At 46.2% G+C, this 24,991-nt stretch overlaps 3 protein-coding genes across 3 annotated transcripts; 1 reads left to right on the forward strand and 2 right to left on the reverse strand.

Moving 5' to 3' along the window:
- Positions 1-11,672: 11,672 nt before the first annotated feature.
- LOC139838943 (uncharacterized) lies at positions 11,673-12,927 on the reverse strand. The gene is made up of 2 exons (XM_071828959.1): positions 12,911-12,927; positions 11,673-12,813 (listed from the first exon to the last, which is right to left on the reverse strand). Exons 1-2 carry the CDS (start codon positions 12,925-12,927, stop codon positions 11,673-11,675), a joined length of 1,158 nt encoding a protein of 385 aa, XP_071685060.1.
- Positions 12,928-15,335: 2,408 nt separating this feature from the next.
- On the reverse strand, positions 15,336-16,977 carry LOC139838944 (uncharacterized). The gene is made up of 2 exons (XM_071828960.1): positions 16,115-16,977; positions 15,336-15,411 (listed from the first exon to the last, which is right to left on the reverse strand). Exons 1-2 carry the CDS (start codon positions 16,975-16,977, stop codon positions 15,336-15,338), a joined length of 939 nt encoding a protein of 312 aa, XP_071685061.1.
- Positions 16,978-18,290: 1,313 nt separating this feature from the next.
- On the forward strand, positions 18,291-18,871 carry LOC139838945 (uncharacterized). The gene is given in 2 exon segments (XM_071828961.1): positions 18,291-18,620; positions 18,623-18,871. Coding segments are annotated over 2 exon segments (579 nt in total).
- The last annotated feature ends 6,120 nt before the right edge of the window (positions 18,872-24,991 follow it).

Consider the following 24,991-nt stretch of genomic DNA (forward strand, 5'->3'; position numbering starts at 1 on the left):
AGATGTATAGTGTGGATGATGATTGTTTGCAGAGAACAGTAAAGAACAATTGCAGTAGATTGTATTTCAGATGTAAAGAATGGACCGGGGTCCACAGTTCACTAGTGGTGTCTCTCCCATAAGATAAATAGCATGTTGGGTGAACAAATTACAGTTGGGCAATTGACAAATAGAGAGGGCATGACCATGCACATACATGATATGATGAGTATTGTGAGATTTAATTGGGCATTACGACAAAGTACATAGACCGCTATCCAGCATGCATCTATGCCTAAAAAGTCCACCTTCAGGTTATCATCCGAACCCCTTCCAGTATTAAGTTGCAAACAACAGACAATTGCATTAAGTATGGTGCGTAATGTAGTCAATAACTACATCCTCGGACATAGCATCAATGTTTTATCCCTAGTGGCAACAGCACATCCATAACCTTAGAGGTTTCTCTCACTCCCCCAGATTCACGGAGACATGAACCCACTATCGATCATAAATACTCCCTCTTGGAGTTACAAGCATCAACTTGGCCAAAGCATCTACTAGTAACGGAGAGCATGCAAGATCATAAACAACACATAGATTGATAATCAACATAACATAGTATTCTCTATCCATCAGATCCCAACAAACACAACATATAGCATTACAGATAGATGATCTTGATCATGTTAGGCAGCTCACAAGATCCGACAATGAAGCACATAAGGAGAAGACAACCATCTAGCTACTGCTATGGACCCATAGTCCAGGGGTGAACTACTCACTCATCACTCCGGAGGCGACCATGGCGGCGTAGAGTCCTCCGGGAGATGAATCCCCTCTCCGGCAGGGTGCCGGAGGCGATCTCCTGAATCCCCCGAGATGGGATTGGCGGCGGCGGCGTCTCTGGAAGGTTTTTCGTATCGTGGCTCTCGGTACTGGGGGTTTCGCGACGAAGGCTATTTGTAGGCGGAAGGGCTGAGTCGGGAGAGTCACGAGGGGCCCACACGCTATGGTGGCGCGGCCAGGGCTTGGGCCGCGCCGCCCTACTGTGGCGCCGCCTCGTGGCCCCACTTCGTCTTCTCTCCGGTCTTCTGGAAGCTTCGTGTGAAAATAGGCCCCTGGGCGTTGATTTCGTCCAATTCCGAGAATATTTCCTTACTAGGATTTCTGAAACCAAAAACAGCAGAAAATAGCAACTGGCTCTTCGGCATCTCGTTAATAGGTTAGTGCCGGAAAATGCATAAATATGACATAAAGTATGCATAAAACATGTAGATATCATCAATAATGTGGCATGGAACATAAGAAATTATCGATACGTCGGAGACGTATCAGCTGCCATTCTAGCTTGGCCTTCGAGTTCTTCCTGGATCTCTTTGAGGTTTGGGATCCAGCCTAATGCGTTGCTGGAAGATGCGGAGAAAGGTTGAGCTAAGCGCGTGTCGGAAACATATGGTGGTAGGAACGCTAATGGTTCCGGAAAACTCGATTCTTTTGAGCTTGAGTTCGGGCTATTGGGAGAACTATCAATATATCTAGGTGAGTTAGTTGACATGGTTCCTGCTGCATGCATGCGATGAAATTGTTTGAGTAGCCGAAAACTAATCTAGTCTACTGCACTTCTTCTTCTACGGGTCCGGCGGACGTACATTCAATGGCGTGGCGATTCCCCGTCGCTCCGACGAAGATGAGGTCGCCGGACTTGGTGCGCCAAGCTCCGGATGATCACGAATCGGCGGTGAAGACGTTTTCCCGATCAAACGTGATGATCTCAGGTCGAGGACGGCCTTGGAGCAGCAGCGGACAAAGGTCTCCGTGCGTAAGTTCGCCGGAGTTCAGATCCGGTAGGCGGCGCTGCGGGGGGAAGAAGATGAAGTGGAAGTTGCGGTGAAAGAATGGAAAAGTTACCGCTTGTGGAGGGTATTTATAGACCCCGCGCGGAGATTCGTGATTCGAATCCTACGGTGAGAACGGAATGTACGCTCCGTTGGATGGCCGCCACGTGTCTCAGGTTAAAAGTGGTGAAACGACACAGAGGTAACTTAACTGTGCACCTCCAAAATTTTCGGTTGAAGATTCGCATCTTCGAAAATTTAGCGCGGGAAAAGAGAAAGTTGTGCGCAGATGAGCGAAAAATCTGCTACATTGCCGTCACTGAAGAACAAATGATTTCCGGGTAAAGCGATGCCGGAAACGAGGAAAGTTTGGAAGCTCTTCAAGATTCTCTTCGGATCCGAGTTGATTGAAGTCGGAGGAATGATGAATCTCGTAGAACTTCGGGGGCTACTGTTGTGGGTATACTTTATGGGTATATCAACGACATGGCTTAGATCCGGCAAGCCCGGGTGGCCCACAGATGGTGATGGTGGCATACGGCCCATCAGGAGGCCCAGTTGCTGTAGATCATGAAGGATGAAGTCTAGCCCAGGAACAGGGAGCCGGATCCCAACCGACCTACGAAGAAGGCCGGATCCGTGGAAGCCCATAAAGTGTCTGGATCCAGTACGACATAGATGGAAGGCGGATCCTTGACGTGCACGGCAATGTAATGTTCCGTAGTTAGGCAACTTGTATTCCGGCTAGGACTATCCGTGTAAACCCTAGATCTGTGCGTCTTTATAAGCCGGATCTTGGGAGCCCTAGAGGCACAACCAAAACTCATTGTAACAACGCGAAAGCACCCAGATAATTCCAGACAAGCAGCAGTAGGCCCTGTCATCGAGCAGGTGTTCCGAAGCTGGGTAAATCGCGTACCACCGTCCCGAGGACTCTCCGCCCTATGGCCCCTACTTCTTCTCCCCCTCGCGAGGATCCCTCTTCCGAGGTACCGCCGAATAGGCAACGACAGAGAGGCTCCCTGTAAGTGGCCGATTTCAATTTCTAGGGTTTCCGATTTGGGGGAGAATTTGGGGATTTCAACGCATTGGTTGATTTACTTCGATTCCGTTTGCATTTTTGCTCAATAGGAGTTCAATGACATCGACTATGCTCCTGATACAACTGAGGAACCTACATTTCACGGATTGGCCGTGGGATCTGGCAAACGATGTCGTGTCCACAACCTTGAGCCGGTGATATGTGTGGCCTTTGAAGGGACGAACACTGGGCGTCGTTTCTACCTCTGCTCCATTGAAAATGTGAGTGTAATTTTTTGCTGTTGAACCATATAAATATCTGTATGCCTCAACCATAGAAAATTGTAGTGTGTAATTATATTTGTGTAATACTCTGTAATTTAACCATAACAATTGTTTGTATATTTAGTAATTTCATAGAAAAAATCTATGTAATTGAACCATAGCATGTCAACCATTTCCCTAATTGTGCTCATTTTTATGCAGCATGTTCTGAACTGTGGCTTCCATGCATGGGTAGATAGTGAGTGGCCTGAGCCACTACAAAATGCTTTGAAAAAACTATGGGGAATCTACTACTCTAGCAATTCATGTAGAATTGATGACAAGTTAGAGCATGCCAGATTTGTTGAGGAGCTTGCTGTAGAGAAAAACAAGATTGAGAAGAAGTATGCAAGCCTGCTAGTTTATGTGAAGAAATTTGCAGAAGAGACTGCGAAAAGTGTGGTGAAGAGAAATTACAAGTTGATAACTTCAGGAGCTACTGATGAAATTAATAAGCTAAAGAAGGAGGTTGCTGAGATGAAGCAGTTGCAGAAAACACAGGCGGAGGTCATTAGGGCAAAGAAGGAGGAACTGGAGGCAGGAAGAGAAGCTTGGAAGACAAAAACTGATGCTTTGAAGAAAGAGAAGGATGCATTGAATGAGGAGAAGAGAAAGCTGGAGTGCATGCTCTATGACCTGCTGAAGCATAGCAATGGAAACAAGGAAAAGCTCAAAAGTATTAGGGAAGTGTGTGAGGAGGAGTTGATCATTTGATGTCCTACTGCAAAATTGTAATGGTTAATTGTGGTACTGGTAGTTTGTAATGGTTAATTGTGCTACTACTAAGCTGTGTAAGTGATCCCAGGTGTTGTAGGTTTGTATTTGTTGGTTTGTATGTGTTCTGTACCCATTTTATTAGGGTACACATTTGTTGGACATGTGACTTGTATGGTACTTGGTAGTATGTCAAACTTATCTTATTTGTGAACCTGTCCATTTGTTTTGTACGCATGTGTTATCTTATTTGGATTGTACTGGTAGTATGTCAAACTGGAGCTGGAAGTTATCTTCCAGGTTTTTTACAGAAAGCAACCACTTTTGGGGATGTGAATGACAGAAAACCACCACTCTGATTGAGATCTAGCAGCACAAGGTTTAGACAGTACATACATAACTGATAGACACATGGTTCAGACACTTAAATAACTGATAGACACATGGTTCAGACACTTAAATAATTGGTAGACACATGGTTCAGACACTTAAATAACTGATAGACAGATGGTTCAGTAGCTCCTGGTTCAGACACATGGTTGTGCTCATTACACATGGTTCAGACACTATCCTGGTACACATACTGACGTTAAAGAAGTTCATTGCACATACTAGGAGATCACAGAACACCTTTTTTGATATCTACCATGGTAAGGTTGTCAATGTTGCTTGCTGTCAGGTATCCCTTCATCCTAGTGCTCTCTCTCCTCTCTCTTGCTGGCCTGGGGACTTTCAATGGAGCTGCAGCAGTTGTAGCAGCAGCTGATGCTCTAGCACTTGGAGCACCAGATGCTCTAGTAGCTACAACATGAGAAGATTCTCTAGGACCTTCAGCAGTAGTACTTCCTGATGCTTCACTTGTTGCTGCTTTCTTCTTAGGAGGTGGTGCTGCTGCAGATGCTGTAGCACTTGCTGATTTCCTCTTAGGTGCAGCTGGAGCAGTTGCACCAGCAGTAGTACCTGTCTTCCTCTTCCATGGTGCTGGGTTCAGAGGTGCAGAAGCTTGAGTTGTCTTCCTCTTAGGTGCAGCAGGAGCAGGTGCTGAAGAGGCTTGGGTAGCAGCTGGAGCAGCAGTTGCTCCTGCTGGAGCAGCACTTGGTGGGGCAACACTTGCTGGTGCATCACTTGGTCCTCCTGGAGCAGCAGTTGGTCCTTCTGGAGCACTTGCTTCCTCTCTGTTCTCCTGTGAAATAAATAAACATAAGGTACTAAGATAAACATCGACACTTATCCTCGGACTTTTAGATAAACATCGACTCTTATCCTCGAACTTTAAGATAAACATCGACTCTTATCCTCAGACTTCAAGATAAACATCGACACTTATCCTCGGACTCTAACCTAAACCTCGACACTTATCCTCGGAGTCTAACCTAAACCTCGACAGTTATCCTCAGAGTCTAACCTAAACCTCGACACTTATCCTCGGAGTCTAACCTAAACCTCCACACTTAACCTAAACTTGTCAACCAAACTTATGTACAATGGAACACAAATCAAATTTAAATTAGCCATGAAATCTAGGGTTCTTACTAGGATGCTCCAGAAGCATTTTTCTTGTCACAATGCATGTGGAGCCAGGATTTGTATCTATAACTGTCCGCAAATAATCTCTAAGCCTCCTGTACTGCTTAATCTGATCTCCTAGAACAACTTGTAAAGCTTTCTTCTTTGCTCTGTATGCCATCATCTTTTTGACATCTACACCATATTTTTCTTTTGTTGTCTCCATCACTGCCTCAACCCCAGTCTTATGATCAATTCTGATGCTAGACTCACAAACCTTAGCAACCCACTTTCCTGTAACTTTGCAGTGCTCACCTGATGTGCCACAAGTGTGTTCAAGGTGACACTTTCTCAGACAGAAGGTTTTTTCATGTTTAATGACTGACCTAATCATGTAAAAAGGACAGACTTCTGTAGAGCACACTGCCATCACTCTGTCTTTGCAATTCCTGTGGTACCTGAAGTTTCTAAGCTGTGCAATATGCAGGGTTTGCAGTGCTCTTCTGAACTGGTACACATCAAGGAAACACATCTTCATGCATAAGCCTTGTTCAGGGTGCAATCTACTCTCATTATACCAGACCCTAGGGTCCATCTTCTTGGCCCTGCTCTTTCTTCCCTTTGGCAGAGCCCAGGACATTGTCTCAAAGCCATCATCATCCTCTGGGTCTAAATCACCATCTTGCCCTTCATCATCAGATGGCAGCCAATCTGCTGGTGTTGTGCTCTGTTGGCTGCAATGTGATCTGGTGGTAGGTCCTTTCCTCACTAGCAATTTCTTTTTGGTTACTGCAACTATCTCTTGCAAAACCTCACAGTCACTGTCAACATCAGAGTCTTCTGAATCACATAATATGTCTTCAGGTTCCTCATCCTCACATAACTGCTTGCTTCCACCTCTCTTTCTCTTCTTCAAATCAATAAGTTTCTCATTGAGCTCACTTTCTTCATCAGATTCTGTCTCAACTTCATCCTCTTCCATGAAATCTCCATCTTGCTCATCATCTGAACACTCTTCCTTGTCTTCTGCAATTTCTTCTTGCTCATCATCTAAATAGCCTTCTACAATTTCTTCTTCCTCATCATCTGTACGACCTTATGCAATTTATCTTTGCTCATCAACATTCTGCTTGCCCTTGTCATCAATATTGCTCTGCTGGGTGCACAGGTAAAGCATAGCTGAATCATCAGTGCATTGAACAATTTCTTCCTGGCTGGGTAGAACCACACCATCATCATCCACTGTGTAAACAACAGGGTCAGCTATTTCTGACATAGGAATTTGCTCTTCTACTGCAGGTTTGTTGATGTTTATTGGCAATGAGCTACCTCTCTTAATAACACTGATATTTATGCAACTCTCCTCCTCATATAGCTCAATCATCTGCTCCACCTTACTCATTCCATCCAGTACTTCCATTACAGCAACCCCTATGTCCCTTTCTTTCACAAAATACATGCAGTCATTGATTCCATATCCCTCTAACTCAATTATAGCTAACAAATTCAGATATGTGATGTCTGATCGGCCTAAATATTGTTCTAAATTGTCTTGTCCATCTAAATTGAACCTTACATCCCAAATTTCGTCATCCAGACTAAAAATATTGAGAGGAAGAACAATTAATTCTCTATTTTCCCTAGCACAAATCGGTTACACACTATGTCTGACAGAAAGAACAAAAGATGTGAGAAAGGAAGTACTTACTCGATGCCGCCGAGGAATCCAGATGTAAAACGACTGCTGGAGGCAGGGTTCTCCTTCCAAACCTTGGCCACAGCGGTGGCGGCTGCTTTCTCCGGTGAATAAAGCATCACGGTCGACGGATTTGAGCTCCCGCAGCAATCCACGTCCGCCGCGACCTGGCCTCCCAGATCGACAACCTCGCCGTCAATGCCATCCTTTCTTCCAGCTCCGGCACTGCCCTCACCATCAACGGCACCGTCTCTTCCAGCTCCGGCGGCGGCTGAGGTGAGGTCGGACGAATCCACCACCGAGAGTAGGCCCCCCCAAATGGCTAACTCGCCGTCGCCACCTTCTCCCTCAACGCCACCCTCTCTTCCAGCTCCGGCGCCGCCGACCGGTGAGGTCAGGCCGGACGAATTCGCCACCGCCATGGCTTTCGTGAGTCAGCGGAAGAGGGACAACTGAGGGGGACTGCCTCCAACCCTATCGGAACGGTGGAAGTTAGGGCACATGCCGTGTCGTTAACGGACGCTAACGCCCACCGTCTATGTTGTGCCACGTAGACCTGGCAGTGGGCCCGATTCGTCAGTTTCGTGATTAAAATCAGTTCAGACGTGAATCAGTGCACCTTGCAACGTGTTAACCGTAGAGTGGTGGTTTTTTGAAACAAATTCGAATAGTGGTTGCTTTTTGAAAGGACTGCATGATATGTGGTGGTTTTTTGTAATTTTCTCGGTTGATTTGCGCTCGTCTCTAGCACCATGAGATCATCCCTAGTGACGAAGTAGAAGCGACCTAAGAACACTAGTGTTGCAACAGGCGAACTTTCACCAAGTCCTGTCCTTGCTGCACGTATATGAACGATCGAAAATTACACATCAGATACTTCGTGCCAGAAATGAAGAACTAGCTCGACAAATTCAGTACTGCGCGCCCTTTCCTTAAAAAAAAACTGTATTTGGAAATGCATTAACAATGAATACCATTCTGCGTGTCACTGTAATTTCAGCATCTAATTTATTGATATCTGTTGAGAAAGACTGCCGTTTTATCATTTGTTTGTGGCACACCAGCCTGAAAGTTTTGGTTTTGTGTGTTCCCTATCATACATATTTATTTCATGGGTAAACTCCTTACACAAGATGCTTATCGAATGGTAGAATGTGTGCGCCTTTCAGCATACTAGTAAGAGAGCACGTGCAACGCACGTCTATGCAAGCAATCTCCGTTTACTATATATGGTCAAAATTTTGTTCGCATCATAAAACTGTTTGGCATTGTTGAAGTCGCACCTAGTTGCCGAAGTCACATCTCTCGCACCGGCATTTTTTTTTTGATATTCCAGTGGTACGTGCAGAAGTCACACCTCCGTCAGTGGTACTTATGCGACGGCGATGCACCCCTTAGCTTGTGTCCAAATAAAGTCATCAACCATGTTTGCTGAAATAAGGGTGTTTGGTGAAATTCACACGGGCACAAACTACAACTTGTATTTTACTTGTTCAGATTCTTAACAAATTTAAAATATGCTTTAAAATTACTTTGCAACCCCAAAACTAGCAAAACCAGCAATTCCATCAGGCCATGCCAACAAGTGAACTGCACATCCTCTCCATATCCTTTCCACTCCCTTCTCCACCACGCTGACTAAAAGAAAATCTGTCACCTACAAGGATGGTCAAGATTTTAGTAAATACTAAAGCGAAAAAGACATGTGAGCATGAATTAATTTCCCCATCAGTTAGCATGGAAAAATAGATTAAAAAGGAAATCCCGGTGCAGCACAATCTATCCCATAATCTAAACATAACATCAGTGCCTTGCATTGTAGAAAGAATGATTAAAGTTTGTCTAGACCATGTTATCCATATATCAACAGCATGGTTAAAATATTTCAACTCGTCGTTGCTATTGTTAGAACATAACTGAAGTTTATCTGGATCATAATATCCTCATATTAACACGTCCGATCAAGATGTAAAATTGTTGAATCAACACAAATGAAAGCCAAGCTATATCATAGTATTTAGGAAGTATTTTAAAATCCTTCAGTTGACATGTCTGATTAAAACGTACCAACATAAACAAACCATGTCGCGTAAGAAACCTGACAGCCCAACAAAGGGAAGCAAAAGTAACAGCTGAACAAATTTAATAGGATTGAAATTTAACAAAAATAAACTGGTAAACAGAAATGAAAAAATGGTAACTTGATATGAACAAAACAAACATCTAGGTCTGGGTTGAGATTTCCAGGACTGTATACTATATGGTATAAGCTTGGCTGAGGAAACTTATGTGCAAATATTTTATACTAATCAAAGTACTGAACTGACAATATAACCATTTACTCTGTCAACAATTCAACCAAAACGATGTGCAAATGATGAATCCTAAGTGCCCATTAATCTGAGTGGGAAAAAGAATGGTACTTGCAAGCTAAAGACAATCTGATGGTATTAACATTTTTATTTGTATGCGGCAAAGTGAATTCAACATTCCAAACGAAATATCTCAGAGAGGGACTTGTTGTCTCTCTATTATCCAAATGAAAATGCGTTTGTCGAAACTTCACCGTACAGCTTGCAGGACAAGTTTGACAAGTTGGATTTTACCATAAGAATAACAAAACAGAGATGCACAATGTAATTTTCTTCACCGAAAATATGTACTATATAATTAGATGAATAAATGCTAGATTTTCAGTACATGATCCAGAGCATTGTGGATTTTCTGTCTCATCAGAACAAGGATCTTCCGACCTTGTCAACAGTATGGCCGCCCTGTAATACACAAGCATGACCAAAAATAAGTTTAGCTTCCATTGAAGACACTCATTGATGACAGTTACTTTGCAAATGCCCACTAATATAAAAAATGATAAAAGGTTGTGAGAGGGCAAATGTCACATCATGAGACGCGTCATGCGTGCAGGATCTCCTGCTTCTCCCATTGAAACCCCATTTGCTTTTCCATCTCCCATGTCTAATCCATATACAGCGAAAATACAAGCCTCTGTCTTGGAGGAAATTCGTTGAACATCTGGGGAAAACAAAACAAACTGTCTCAGATGGCGCTTACTGATCGATTATCCAGGCGGAGTCGAAGTCCTTGGCATTGGTATGCTGACCTTGGTGGCGTCCAGTAGGACGTGCTGGACTGGTGGATTAAGCCGGAGAGAAAGCGTCGGCTCCCGCGAAGCTACGGGAGGGCGCACCAGTCCAGGGACATCCCATACATGATGGCGGCGGTTTTAGTCAGGGCGAGCCGTGAGCGCTGCGACGTGGGAGGGTCTCGGTGAGAGGAAGTAGGTGTCGGTCTGGTTCAGGCCGCAAGGGTGTCGTACGGGGTGAGGGAGGCGGCGTCGTATGGCGGCAGGCAGCAGGCGAAGCGGAGCTTCAAGATTATGGCCGTCGACGTGAGCAGAGACAAGATCTTGAGCAGAGCGGAGCCGCACCGCGGGATACATCACTGATGTGGATGGCGGCGGCGGCGGTGCGGGGCTCGTGCGATGCCAAAGGATGGCCGGATTGGTTTGTGCGCGTCGGGGCGAAGGGATGAGATGAGGGCGTAGGGAGGGGAGAACGAAGGATCGTGGACCGTGTGATGCAAGTGAATAGACGGCCTCGATTCGATTTTCCAACAGCACTTCGTGCCTTTACAAGTAGTAGAGATTAGTTTTAACTAAGAAAAATGCCCATGCGTTGCATCGAGAGGAGCAAAAAAAATACTATATTGCGAAATAAATTTTCTAGACCCTGAAGAATTTCAGTTCAAGTTTTTAGCGGGACAAAGCGAAGTTTTCATTTAAATTCACCTAGAATTTTTGAAACAATAATATATGAGAAATAGCTTAAGCGTTTAGAGAATAAATTCCAGAATATTTCTGCAGTGGTCATGCTTTCACATGCCGGTTAAAACCTGGAGGCAGTCTGTCGTGGGCGAACATTCCACACACCCAGCGAGATTACGTTGTAGGTCAATTGAAGGAATACCACACAACTCTTGAGGATTGAAGTTTCAGATACTGGTTGTATCCGGTTGCATCCTTTTTAAGTAGCTTGGCCAGGCTTTGAAGCCTTTGTAATTCCGAGTTGATGTTGCCGATTTAGAAATGCTGCATCGCAAAGACAAGTTTCAGAAAATTCTCCAAAGCAAAAGCCCGAACATGCAAATTCTATTTGAAACAATCAGCAAGACCAACACCATTATTTTGAATTGATAACTTAGTTTGCTGCTATTGCTACTGAAGGACTGCAGACAAACCAAGAGAGCTGATGTGCATCGGCTCCATGAGTTTCTTTCACATCAATATTTATCTCATTCGCAAACTCACAGGAAGCAAAAGTAGAGGGAGGACCAGATCTTACAGAAGACTCTGAATCTATGATCTCTTCCAGCCCTGCAATTTCTTTCTTAAGCCTCAAAACAGCAGATTCATATGTATATATCAACCCAGTTTTCAGCAAACTTGCGTCTCGTGCATTGAACTGATAGAAGGAAAAAATAACGTACAAGACCACGGGTTGACATCCGTTACGGACACGATTACACTAGCCAAACCAAATGGTGAACATACAACTCAAACTACTGATTCTAATGTTCTAGAATATTCCATCAAAACATAATGTTTCAGAATATAATCTCGAAGTATCACACAAGGAGAGGCAGTCGACAATGGTGTGCGGCCATGGCATGTCCTTTTTCTTCCGAGACACAGACTGGTCCAAGATGTAGTTTGCAGTTTTTATGCTTCTGTCTGGGAGATGGTAGGCCTCAATATCATTATATGTTCTCTCGGGTAAATCAAAGCTCAAGTAGATTGTGTCACTAATAATGCAGCGGGAAACCTGCTGGGACACAAAGAAAGAGAAACCATTGCCCATGAACATGGCCCGTCCATCGAAGCTGTCGACAGTGAATAGAGCCCTCTTGTCCAAATCTAGGCGATACACATCGTATCTCCTCCTCGAGTCACCGGGACGTGTACGGTGCACCAACATCAACTCTCCGTCATTGTCCACCAGGTGGACACTATCGCTTAATATGTTAACTTTGTTATGCAATTTGGCAACAATCTCCGGTGGTTGTGGTGGCCGATCTGCGCTTGTCTTCAACACCATCAAATTACTCTCGCTGATGTGGTAAAAGTTGCCTAAGAACATCATGGTAGGTTCATTTTCTGAACTGGTGTACTTCACCACCATCCAACTCTCATCCCCAGGCTTGGCAATGCCTATGATGCGGAAGTCAGGGATGCATACCACAAACGATTTAGAATCACTTGTAGTCCCAGAGCCACACCCTGTAAAATTGCCATCCCTAAAGAAGTAGGAGCACCAATTGGGATGTATCAACGTGTTCAATGGTGGGAGCTCAGCAAGGTGTCGTGTAAACGGATTCAATAGTTGAATGCGGGTGCAATTGTGGATCACAAGGAGGAGGCCCTCAGGGGTGGGCTCGAGCCTATGATCCTGGAGCTCCGGGAGCTCCAACATTATGCACTCGCCGGTAGAGACATTTATGAAGCGGCGACTGAGGGGAGTGGAGATTTGCTCCCGCAGCATGATCCAGTGCCGTGGGTGGAAGCGGCGGTCTAGGGTACTGTGCCCATGCGGGTCCGTGGTGCACCGCCGCCACGGGCGGCAAACGGCGCGGAGACGGAGATAGTCAACCACGTCGTTGGCGAGGACGAGCTCGGCGATCAACCCGGCCGGCCCATCGGAGAGATTCGCCCAATCTCTCCTACAATAACCAGGCAACGCAAATCAGAATACTGGATGGAATCAAGCTAAGAATATGGGGAAATTTTAATGGAAATAGGCCAAACAGATGCACGTACCACTCAGATTGAGCCATGGAGATGACGTGCTCTCGCCGAGATGGGCTCGTCGTCGTCGTGAGGGCGGTGTCACAAGCTCGCGGTCGCAGTCGCAGGTGACAGCTCGTTCGATCTTTTTGGAACTCGTACTCGATCTATAATATGTCGAGGGCAATCCTTTTCCGGAAAGAGTACTCTGTACCTGTACTGAATTTACGAGTTTGTTTCGCCAAAAAAAAAAAATTACGAGTTTGAGTTCAACACGAATAATCAATTTTTGGGAGGGAGATGTGGGACGCCGTGGTGGCGCGAACGTATGATGTCGACACGCGCAGCGTTGCCCGGCAGCGGTTCGTCCGCTTCATCCGGGGACGTCCAGCCGCTCCAGGAGCAGATCGCGCACGCGCGTGGAAGGGAATCAAGAATTTGGTCCCCAGAAAAAAATGCATTAACCCTAGCGTACATGTATCGACGTCCGGAGCGGCCGAACGACGGATCAAAAATTTCTGAAGCGATCGATCTATTCCTACGCCCTCAGCAGTTTATCATCCGCAAGCTCTGATGGAGTTGAGATCAGGTCGTCGCCTGCGTTCCTCCCAGCAGTTACGCAGCCCAGGCGGCGGCGGCGGGCCCGATCGCATCAGTGCCCTCTCCGACGACATGCTTCTCCTCATCGTCGGCCGAATCGGATGCGCCGTCGACGCCGTGCGCACCACCGTCCTGTCCCGCCGATGGCGCGGCATCTTCGCCCTCCACTGGGCCACCGTGAGCGAGATCGTCTTCCGCGACGTCGCCTTCTCGTCCCTTGAAGCGGCTCTCAGCCGCGTCTGTCTCTGCCACCCTTCTACCGCTGTCTACTACCTCCGGACCCGCGTCCACGGCACCTGCATCCCCGATGAGCGTGCGCACAGCTCGCTTCTTCGCGCCGCTTCACGGCTCCGGGCTAGGGAGTTCAGCGCCAGCCTCTCCTCACACGCAGGCACAGGCCTCTGCGAAGGCTCGACCTTTGTAGGCGGGTGCTTCCACAACCAGCTACCGGGCTCTGTCCGCGCCACATGCCATGTTTATCTTAGACCTGGTGAGTACGTGCGTCGGTATGCATGACTACGATATATATGCTCCTAGATAGATGAAATACACAATGATACTACTACTACTTTTTTTTTAGATAAAGGAGTATAGCTCTAGTCTCTGCATCAATAGATATACACGGCTTTACTTTATTAAATCAAAGTATGAGTTCACGAAAATTCAACTATTACATTTAAGAATAAGCTAAGGTCGATACATGAATCGACCATAAGAAAATGCGGCACACAGGTAAGCTATCTATTTGATATTCTATTAAGATGCCGTCATCCAGTAGCCTGAAAAAAGAAGTCCTTGACAACCACTACTACTATACTAGCTCTGTCCGATTTGTCAAGATACACTTTTATCTATAAGTGATTTAGTGTATAGATATATACGAAATCTAGACTAATCTATATTCCCTCCGGTCGGACAAAATTGACGCGGAGTGTGAATAGAGAACAGCTTGTGTATGTATTAGTCTGCGTCGATTAAACCGGACCAGATGAGTATATGACATCTAATTGGAAACAAAGGGAGTATAATCTTATGATTAATGTGTCTGTTTTACTTGCCAGCGGCAACAATCATAGCTCATGTAAGGACTATACATTTGAACGTTCTTATATTGACGGGAGCTTGTTTCAATTTGCTTCCTTTGCAGGATTAATACATGGCGGCCAAAATTGTCCGTCAACATGATTTTTCATGCTCATGGACGAGGCCATTCTTTCTAATGCCTGTCAACTGGTTTTCTGGATGCACATATTGTTCTCTGGTTTGGGGATTTTGCCTAGCTGCTAGCTGTCTGCTTTGCAGCGCAGCTATAGGCTACGAGTTCTCACTCCCAGTATTGTTTAATTGTGGAAGTTTATTTTTCCGAATCTATGAGTAATGTGCTTCAAGTGATCCTGTTAAGCCTATTATGTTTATTGTTATTTTCATGTCAATAGGTGGTGATAACGATCCAAACCTCTCGGGTGACGGGCCTCGCTTCACTCCGTCGCTAGCCTTCTTGTTCAATTTAGATCACAATATAACAAAAGAATCTACGTATTCTATTAAACTTCATCAAAGTATTCATTACATGGACCAGTCTTGTGAGAAACACAAAAGCTTGACATATCAATGCATTGGATCCATAGAATAAAATGTTATCATAAGCCGGCGGTAATACATGCATTCGGTTGTATCTGGCCCGGGCTTGGTCAACAAGTTACTGCCAGCGCACCAGACCAAGCGTGCGCCGGTAATAATAAAATAGCGCCGGTACACGCTCGGGCTGGTGCGCCGGCGGTAATTTGTGGACCAGGCCTGGGCCGGATGGAGAGCCACGGCCACCCTTTATCGCCGGCACACCATCCTCTTTGTGCGCCTACGGAAGCACGTTGTTCTCCAGCGCGCCATGATGCTGGTGCATCGGCGGTATTTTCCACCGGCGCGTGTCCATGCTTGTGCGCAATCATGTAATGTATATTAAATGGAAAATGATTCTTTCCCTTCGGTATCTTTAATTTAAATTCGCTCCCTTCATTTCCAAATGAAAGACATTGTGGTAGTTCAGTATTTAGCCAGGAGGCACGCAGAACGTTTGTGTCTCCATGGGTTGGATTGAATGAAAGAAACTTTTATATACAAATTCATTGTACATCAAATTAATAGAAGAAAATGTTTGGTACGAACCTACCAACAGACACCCAGCAACATATGAATTCAAGCCTCAGAGAATCCCATGTAGCCCAACTGCAAGGATGATGAACAAGTACAGGTAAAAGTGGCACACTTGAAAAATATAGAACCCATCACATAAGTAAAGCTAAATATCTGGAATAAAATCCAGAAGTATTGCACAAAGAGAGACGATCAACAAGACTATGTGGCGACGGTACAACCCTATGCGGCCAGGCCAAGGATCTGCCTAAGATGTAGTTAGCATGTTTTGTAGTCGTGTCTTCAAGGTGGTATGACTCAATTCTTTGATCCGCTCTCTCATCGAAATCGTAGCTTAGGTAGATAGCGTGATCTCTAATGGAGGGGAAAGCCAATGTGGGCAGTGAAAAAGAACAACGCATGCCCAGGAAGAGTGCCCGCCCTTTGAAGCTTGTGACAGGGAATAGGGTCTTCTTCTTCAAATCGAGACGATACACCTCATACCTCATCATGGAGCCACGTGGAAAACGGTGCACGAGCATCAGTTCCCCACCGTTGTCTACGAGGTGCATGGTACCGAACCTCGAACGAGTGATAGTAGGTAGTTGGGCAGCCACCTCGAACTCGAACCGTGGCGCGCCGGTCTCGAGCGCCATGATATTTTTCTTGGTGACACGGTAGAAACGACCCGAGAATATCAGTGGAGTTGCATCTCTCTCACTGTCATACCGAAACCGAATCACCTTCCACCGTTCGTCGCCGGGCTTTGCGATGCCTAGGATGCCGTGCCTGGCGAAACAAAACACGAACGATGTGGAGTCGCTAGCAACGCCGGAGCCCCATGCTATGTTAGACGGGAGTATCTTGGAGTTGGCATCATAAAAGGTGTAAAGCCCGCACGCAGATAGCAGCGTGGTCGCGGGCGGGAGCTCGACGAGGTGGCGCGTGAGCGGATTGAGAAGTCGAACGTGGGTAGCCTTGTGGAGCAGGAGGAGGCCCTCGGGGGTGGGCACGAGAGTGTCGTGGATGCGAAGCTCCGGGAGATCCACTTTTATGCACTCGCCGGTGGAGATGTTGAGAAAGCGGCGGCGGTGGCGAGGCATGAGGTTCTCCTGCAGCATGATCCAGTGCCGAGGGTAGAACCGGCGGTCACCGTACCTGCGTGGATTGGCGCAGCACTGGCGCCACAGGCTGCAAACGGCGCGGAAGCGGATGTAGTCGGCCACGTCGCCGGCGAGCACGCGCTCGGCGATTAGCCCCGCCGGCCCGTCGGAAAGACTTGCCCAGTCCCTTAGATTACAGCACGGATCAGAAGAAGACCAGAGTGAGGGGCGGCGCCGCCGCATGGACCGCCCTTTGTCCGTCATCAGAGCGCGCACGGCAAGTCGGCAACCGGGGCAAGGATCTCCGGCGTACGAGTGCTCGATCGATTGTAATCTGATTTGGATTGATCAGTTTCCAAAGTCGTTAGCAAGGGAGGTTAGCGTCCCTGTCGTTTTGGTTTCAATTTTTTTTTCCCATAAAGGGCGCTTTCATTACTTTAGAAAAGTATTACACCCGACATCTGCATAACACGATGCACACAGCCGCGCGCGCACACACACCAAGTACCAGTCTGTTACAATAACTGAATAAAACAAAACAAGGACACCCTCCAATGGCGCGGGAGGCTCTATCCGTAGATTACGCCGTCAACCATGTTGGAAAAAAATATCCTTCGCCACATCCTCCAATCATGTAGATACCTCCATAAAGAGGTCGCGACTCTCTACTCGTTGTAGCAAAGACCACGAACGGAGCAAAGCGGTGGACCGGTAGATAACCTGCAAACAAGAAGAGTTAATATCGTGAAAAATCTTGTCATTTTTACATAGCCATAGCGACCAAATAATGGCAATCGCCCCCACCCGAATAAAAGTTTTGAACCTACGATCCACCCCATTGAGCCAGCTGCCAAAAAGATGTGCCACGCTCCGAGGTGGGTACAAGGTAGAACCTGTTTGGGTTATTGACCATATAGATCTCGCAAATTTACATTGGAAAAAAGGTGATTGATAGTCTCATCGCGAAGACAAAAAAACACACTTTTTACTACCTTGCAACTACGTTTCACAAGATTGTCCTTAGTAAGAATAACCCCTCTACGAAGATACCAGGTAAAGACCTTCGTCTTTAATGGAATCTTCATTGACCAGATTTTATTATTATTTACAACTGGCGTATCGGATTGAATCAACGCTTTATACATAGAATCAAGAGAATTTACCACTCTCTTTTAGATTCCAGCGAACCACATCAGACCCATGCGTCAACTGGACCCTCTCGAGTCGTTGAAGCAACGTATTTCAGGATGCAAGCCTGGGCCCTATAAGGCCACGTCTGAATGACATCTCCAGTGGTGAACGTTGCAATGATATCAGACTTGTGGCGTACAATACTATATAAAGCTGGATATTGCTCCCGAAGAGTGGTATTGCCTAACCACTTATCTTTCTTTTTTTTCTTTTTAATTGTTTTTGGTTTCAATTAAAAAGAAAAAAAGAAAGAGACCCTGTCGTTTTGGTGTTGCAGAGATACATACGCCTGCGTACATATATATACACATGCATGCATACAAACGTTTTATTTTGTACCAGAGGTGAGAAGAAATCTAACCATTTCGAGCCTTGAATTGATATCGATGCCGTCGTCGGCCGTCACGCCCACGCTGCCTCTGCTCCCCGTCGCGCCGCTAGACGGAGAGAGCGGCTACCTCCGCTGGAAGGAGTCGGTGCTGCTCCGCCTCCACACCCTCGGCCTGGCGCACGTGCTGTTCGAGGAGGAGCGTCCCGCCGGCGTGAAGCAGCGGGCGGGAGACGACGCGCTGTGCCGCGGCCACATCCTCGCCACGCTCTCCGACCGCCTCCTCCCGGCGTACGCTCACCACGCCACCGCCGGTGCCGTCTGGCGCGCCGTAGGTCTCACCTACGATCTGGACCTGTCCAGGAGCAAGGCCAGCGCGTTCCGGTACGATGAGGAGTTGAGGAAGAGCCCCTCCTGGAACAGCTCGCGCTCTTGGAGGCCTTGGCCACCGTCGGAAATACCTTGGGCGTTATAGCGTTCTACGTTGACAACTCTGGGTTCCCGTGGGAGGTCGTGCAGAAGGTCCGCGAGAAGGGTCTCGAGCCGCGCATGGACGAAATCTGGAAGATCTTTCGGAAGCAGGTGAGAGACGACAGAGCAGTGCAAATTGATGACGATTCTCCGCCCGTGAAACGTTGAAGATCGCACGGAAGAAAGTGTTGGATTATTAGGCAATTTCCGTGTGAGTTTAATTACCGAAAGCAACATTACAGATGCACAAGCATACTTAACCATACACATCAGACTAAGCACATGCATCAGATCTAAACATGGAACAAATAGCAGTGCAAGGTAGGAGAGGAAAAGCACGTACATCGCGACCGGGAAAGTCGCACCAGCAGCAGCACCACCACCACCATGGGAGTTGTTGATGTCGCCCATGGTGTAGTCGGATCTGTCGATGAAGCAGCCGAACCATCGATGAAGACCACGAACAGCAGCGAGCAGTCGCGCCGAGACGCTCCCAAAAAACCTTATCGCTGTCTCCCGGTGTAGGATCTCAACGGACGGAGTTTCGGAGGCCTGCTCTCCCGGACGGCTGTGCATGCAGTCGCCGGGATGGGGAAGACTAGAGAGTAGCACATCAAAAGGAACTCCACGAGAGAGACTTAAGAGCACTGTTTTCAGATCTGATCGGTCTCCTTGTATAGCCTGGGAAGCCGACCCGCGACCGCGTTGCCACGCGTAGGAAGCCAGGGACACGCGGCGAGCATGCACATGCAGGCCGACACGTACCCAACACAGTTGGTGCACCAAGCAAAAATTTAGGCTTCCTTGAGTGTGTCTCGAACTCGAACTCGAGTCACGAAACGCGACGTGCGTGCGTGACGTGACGTGCCGTGCCGGGGCAGGCGGAGGAGGAGGAGTGCGCGAGGGCTCCTTCTATTCTCACTCACTTGGAAGGAGTAGAACAACATCCCTTATATACCACTCCAACTCACTCCCAACTAGCAATGTGGGACTAAACTTTGTCCCCCCAGGCTGTCCCAAGCTGCCAACGTGATGGGCCTTGAGATTTCAAGAATTGTAGACTATATGGGCTGCCTAACTGGGCTGCAACCCATCTACATTCAACAATCCCCCACCAGATCTCATATGCACATCAGATGACACATTAGTTCCATTCACTGTTTAATATAGCTGCACTTCGGTGGAGACTGTTAAGTTGAACTTCCACTTAGGCAAGGTGCTACGCTTGACTACAACTGAACAATGGACTATGCCTTGAATTGTCAGTCTTTGTGCAGCAAGTTTCGCTCAATGCCGGCACACGGTACTAGGCTACCTTAGCCTTCCCCTCGGGTGGAGCTTATAAGTCATACTCCTCGGCCCTTCATGAGCTTACTAGAGATTCACCCAAATCTCCCACACTATGACCAGTAGTGTCGCTCGTATAGGTGTGTTCTTCAAAAGATCGCCCTGTAGGACAGCATCTTCGCTCATCAAGAGCCGCTCAGAACACATTAAGACATTGTCAACCTGCCTTACAGTTGCTATAAGAGAATTGCATCTGCAGCGGAGTGGGAGTATTAAAATTTCTCTCAACTCAGTTGCTCCGGTTTGTTTTCCCAGGTCCTACTTCACGGAATTTCCGATCACATAGGTTGGGTTACCCCCTCAGCAACTCAAGTGGGTCTCAAACCCATCTCCATTGATGCAAGGTCTATCATATTTCTTGATAGTCCTTTTGTGAAAGGATCTGCCAGATTTTTAGCACTTTGGACATAATCCAATGCTATCACTCCGGAGTTTCTCAGTTTTCTGACAGACTTCAGTCTCCTCTTGATATGTTTGGAACTTTTCATATTATCCTTAGAACTTTTCACTTTGACAATCACAGTTTGATTATCACAGTTCATGAGGATAGCCGGTATTGGTTTTTCAACCATAGGCAAGTCCATCAAGAGCTCACGAAGTCATTCCGCTTCGACAGTAGGCCGTATCTAATCTTTGTGAGTTCTGCTTCCATAGTTGACCTCGTTAAGATGGTCTGCTTGCAAGACTTCCAGGAAACAGCGCCACCACCAAGAGTGAAAACATATCCACTTGTGGCCTTCATTTTAGCATCAGAAATCCAGTTGGAATCACTATACCCTTCAAATCCTCTTGGATACCGGTATAATGAATTCCATAACTCATGGTTCCCTTTAGATAGCGCATCACTCTCTCAAGAGCATGCCAATGATCATCTCCCGGGTTGGCCACAAACCGGCTAAGTTTGCACACAGCAAACGAGATATCAGGCCTCGTAGCGCAAGCTAAATACATGAGTGAACCAATGATTTGAGAGTATCTCAATTGATCTATAGTTGCATTTTCATTCTTTCGAAGCAAGACACTAGGATCATAAGGTGTGAGAGAAGATTTGCAATCATCATAGCCAAATCTGCTCAACACCTTCTCAACATAATGAGATTGCACAAGTGTAATCCCATTATTCTCATCTCTCAATAGCTTGATGTTCAATATAACATCAGCTTCTCCAAGATCTTTCATCTCAAAACACTGAGATAAGAAGGCTTTTACCTCCTCAATCACTTTGAGGCTTGTCCCAAAAATTAGTATGTCATCCACATACAAACATAGGACAACTCCCTCACCCCCACCATGGCGGTAGTACACACATTTGTCGGCTTCATTAACAACAAAGCCCACATATGTCAAAGTTCTTTCAAACTTCTCATGCCATTGTTTGGGTGCTTGTTTAAGACCATACAAAGATTTCTTTAATTTACACACCTTTCTCTCTTGACCTTGTAGTACGAAACCATCAGGCTGTTCCATGTAAATTTCCTCGTCCAACTCTCCATTTAGGAAAGCCGTCTTAACGTCCATTTGATGAACGAGAAGACCGTGTGAGGCAGCCAATGATAGTAGTACTCAAATAGTGGTCAATCTCGCCACAGGTGAGTAGGTATCGAAGAAATCTTCGCCTTCCTTTTGGGTATAGCCTTTGGCTACAAGCCAAGCTTTGTACTTCTCAATAGTACCATCAGCTCTAAGCTTCTTCTTAAATACCCATTTACATCCTATAGGTTTGCACCCATAAGGACGCTCAGTTAACTCCCACGTTCCATTATCTAAGATGGAATCCATCTCGCTTTGAACCGCTTCCTTCCAGTAGTCTGCATCAGGAGATGCGAGAGCTTCTGAAATGGTAGTGGGAGTATCATCCACAAGATACACAATGAAATCATTACCAAAAGACTTTGCAGTCCTTTGTCTCTTACTCCTTGTGGGAGTTTCATTGTCATCTTCATCAGAATCTGAACTCTCATCATCAGATTCCTCATCAGACTCCATAGGAGTTTCATGTATTGGATCAGATTCCCAACTAGACATGCCATGCACATCTCTCATAGGGAATATATCCTCAAAGAATGTAGCATCTCTTGATTCAAAGATGGTGCCAACATTCATGTCGTCCACTCCAGATTTCACCACAAGAAATCTATAAGTAATGCTATGGGCAGCATAGCCAAGAAAGACACAATCCACGGTTTTTGGTCCAAGCTTTCGCTTTTTGGTGATTGGCAAATTCACTTTTGCCAAACAGCCCCAAGTTCGTAGGTAGGAGAGTATTGGTCTTTTCTTTTCCCATTCCTCATATGGGGTAATCTCTTTATTCTTGGTTGGAACACGGTTTAGGACATGACACGAAGTCAATATAGCCTCCCCCACCATTCCTTGGATAAACCCGAAACATCTAACATGGCGTTAACCAAATCTGTTAAAGTACGGTTTTTCCTTTCCGCAATCCCATTGGATTGTGGGGAATTGGGAGGCGTCCTCCCATGAATTATACCATGTTCCGCACAGAATAAATTGAACTCATTAGAGAAGTACTCTCCACCACGATCAGACCGAACCCTTTTTATCTTTCTTTCAAGTTGATTTTCAACTTCAGCCTTATAGATTTTAAAGAAATCTAGAGCCGCATCTTTAGTTTTCAGGAGATACACATAACAATACCTAGTGGAATCATCAATCAAAGTCATGAAATATTTCTTTCCACCTCTTGTCAACTCACTATTCATCTCACATAGATCTGAATGTATGAGCTCTAGTGGTGCCTGTAGGAAAACGTTGCATAGAAAACAAAAAATTTCCTACCGCGAACACGCAATCCAAGCCAAGATGCAATCTAGAAGACGGTAGCAACGAGGGGTTATCGAGTCTCACCCTTGAAGAGATTCCAAAGCCTACAAGAGGAGGCTCTTGTTGCTGCGGTAGACGTTCACTTGCCGCTTGGAAAAGCACGTAGAAGATCTTGATCACGATCCCTCCGGCGCCACGAACGGGCAGCACCTCCGTACTCGGTCACACGTTCGGTTGTTGATGAAGACGACGTCCACCTCCCCGTTCCAGCGGGCAGCGGAAGTAGTAGCTCCTCTTGAATCCGACAGCACGACGGCGTGGTGTCGGTGGTGGTGGAGAAGTCCGGCAGAGCTTCGCTAAGCGTGCGGGATTTGGTGGAGGAGAGAGGCCGCTAGGGTTTGGGGAGAGGGGGCGCCGGCCACTATAGGGGTGCGGCCACCTTGTGGTTCTTGGGTGGCCGGCCCCCTCCCCTTGGCCCCTCATTATATAGGTGGAACCCCAAGTGTTGGTCTCCAAGTCTTCGAATAAGACCCGAACCAAAAACCTTCCATATGGTGGGGAAACCTACCCAAGCTAGGACTCCCACTAGAGGTGGGAGTTCCACCTTCCATATGGGGGGGTGGCCGGCCCCCTAAGGGGGAGTCCACTTGGGACTCCTCCCCCACTAGGGTTGGCCGGCCATGGAGGTGGAGTCCCTCCGGGACTCCACCTTCCTTGGTGGTTTCTTCCGGACTTTTCTAGAACCTTCTAGAACCTTCTATAGAACCTTCCGCATCATTTTAATTCACATAAAATGACATCCTATATATGAATCTTATTCTCCGGACCATTCCGGAACTCCTCGTGATGTCCGGGATCTCATCCGGGACTCCGAACAAATATTCGAACTCCATTCCATATTCAAGTTCTACCATTTCAACATCCAACTTTAAGTGTGTCACCCTACGGTTCGCGAACTATGCGGACATGGTTGTGTACTTACTCCAACCAATAACCAATAGCGGGATCTGGAGATCCATAATGGCTCCCTCATATTCAACGATGACTTTAGTGATCGAATGAACCATTCACATACAATACCAATTCCCTTTGTCACGCGATATTTTACTTGTCCGAGGTTTGATCTTCGGTATCACTCTATACCTTGTTCAACCTCGTCTCCTGACAAGTACTCTTTACTCGTACCGTGGTATGTGGTCTCTTATGAACTTATTCATATGCTTGCAAGACATTAGACGACATTCCACCGAGAGGGCCCAGAGTATATCTATCCGTCATCGGGATGGACAAATCCCACTGTTGATCCATATGCCTCAACTCATACTTTCCGGATACTTAATCCCACCTTTATAACCACCCATTTACGCAGTGGCGTTTGGTGTAATCAAAGTACCTTTCCGGTATAAGTGATTTACATGATCTCATGGTCATAAGGACTAGGTAACTATGTATCGAAAGCTTATAGCAAATAACTTAATGACGAGATCTTATGCTACGCTTAATTGGGTGTGTCCATTACATCATTCATATAATGATATAACCTTGTTATTAATAACATCCAATGTTCATGATTATGAAACTAATCATCCATTAATCAACAAGCTAGTTTAAGAGGCATACTAGGGACTTCTTGTTGTCTACATATCACACATGTACTAATGTTTCGGTTAATACAATTATAGCATGATATATAAACATTTATCATAAATATAAAGATATAAATAATAACCACTTTATTATTGCCTCTAGGGCATATCTCCTTCAGTCTCCCACTTGCACTAGAGTCAATAATCTAGATTACATTGTAATATACCTAACACCCATGGCATTCTGGTGTTGGTCATGCTTTGCCCTAGGGAGAGCTTTAGTCAACGGATCTGCTACATTCAGATCAGTGTGTACTTTGCAAATCTTTACTTCTCCATCTTCGATGTACTCGCGAATCGAGTGGTAACGCAGCTTGATATGCTTCAGCCTCTTGTGTGACCTTGGCTCTTGTGCATTGGCGATGGCACCCATGTTATCACAGTATATGATTAATGGGTCCAATGCACTAGGAACCACACCGAGCTCTACAATGAACCTCTTCATCCATACCGCTTCGATGAAGCCTCCGAAGCCGCTATGTACTCGATTCCGTTGAAGACTTCGCCACCGTGC

Source organism: Lolium perenne, chromosome 4 (genome assembly GCF_019359855.2).
Source record: "Lolium perenne isolate Kyuss_39 chromosome 4, Kyuss_2.0, whole genome shotgun sequence".
Classification (NCBI taxonomy): Eukaryota; Viridiplantae; Streptophyta; class Magnoliopsida; order Poales; family Poaceae; genus Lolium; species Lolium perenne.

Bases quoted from the DNA above. Each gene is read 5' to 3' on its own strand.
- LOC139838944 (XM_071828960.1), bottom strand. From the start codon at position 16,977: ATGACGGACAAAGGGCGGTCCATGCGGCGGCGCCGCCCCTCACTCTGG. The intron at 15,412-16,114 runs GTATGAGGTGTA...ATTGCGCACAAG, and splicing joins CCACGTGGCTCCATGATGAG to CATGGACACGCGCCGGTGGA.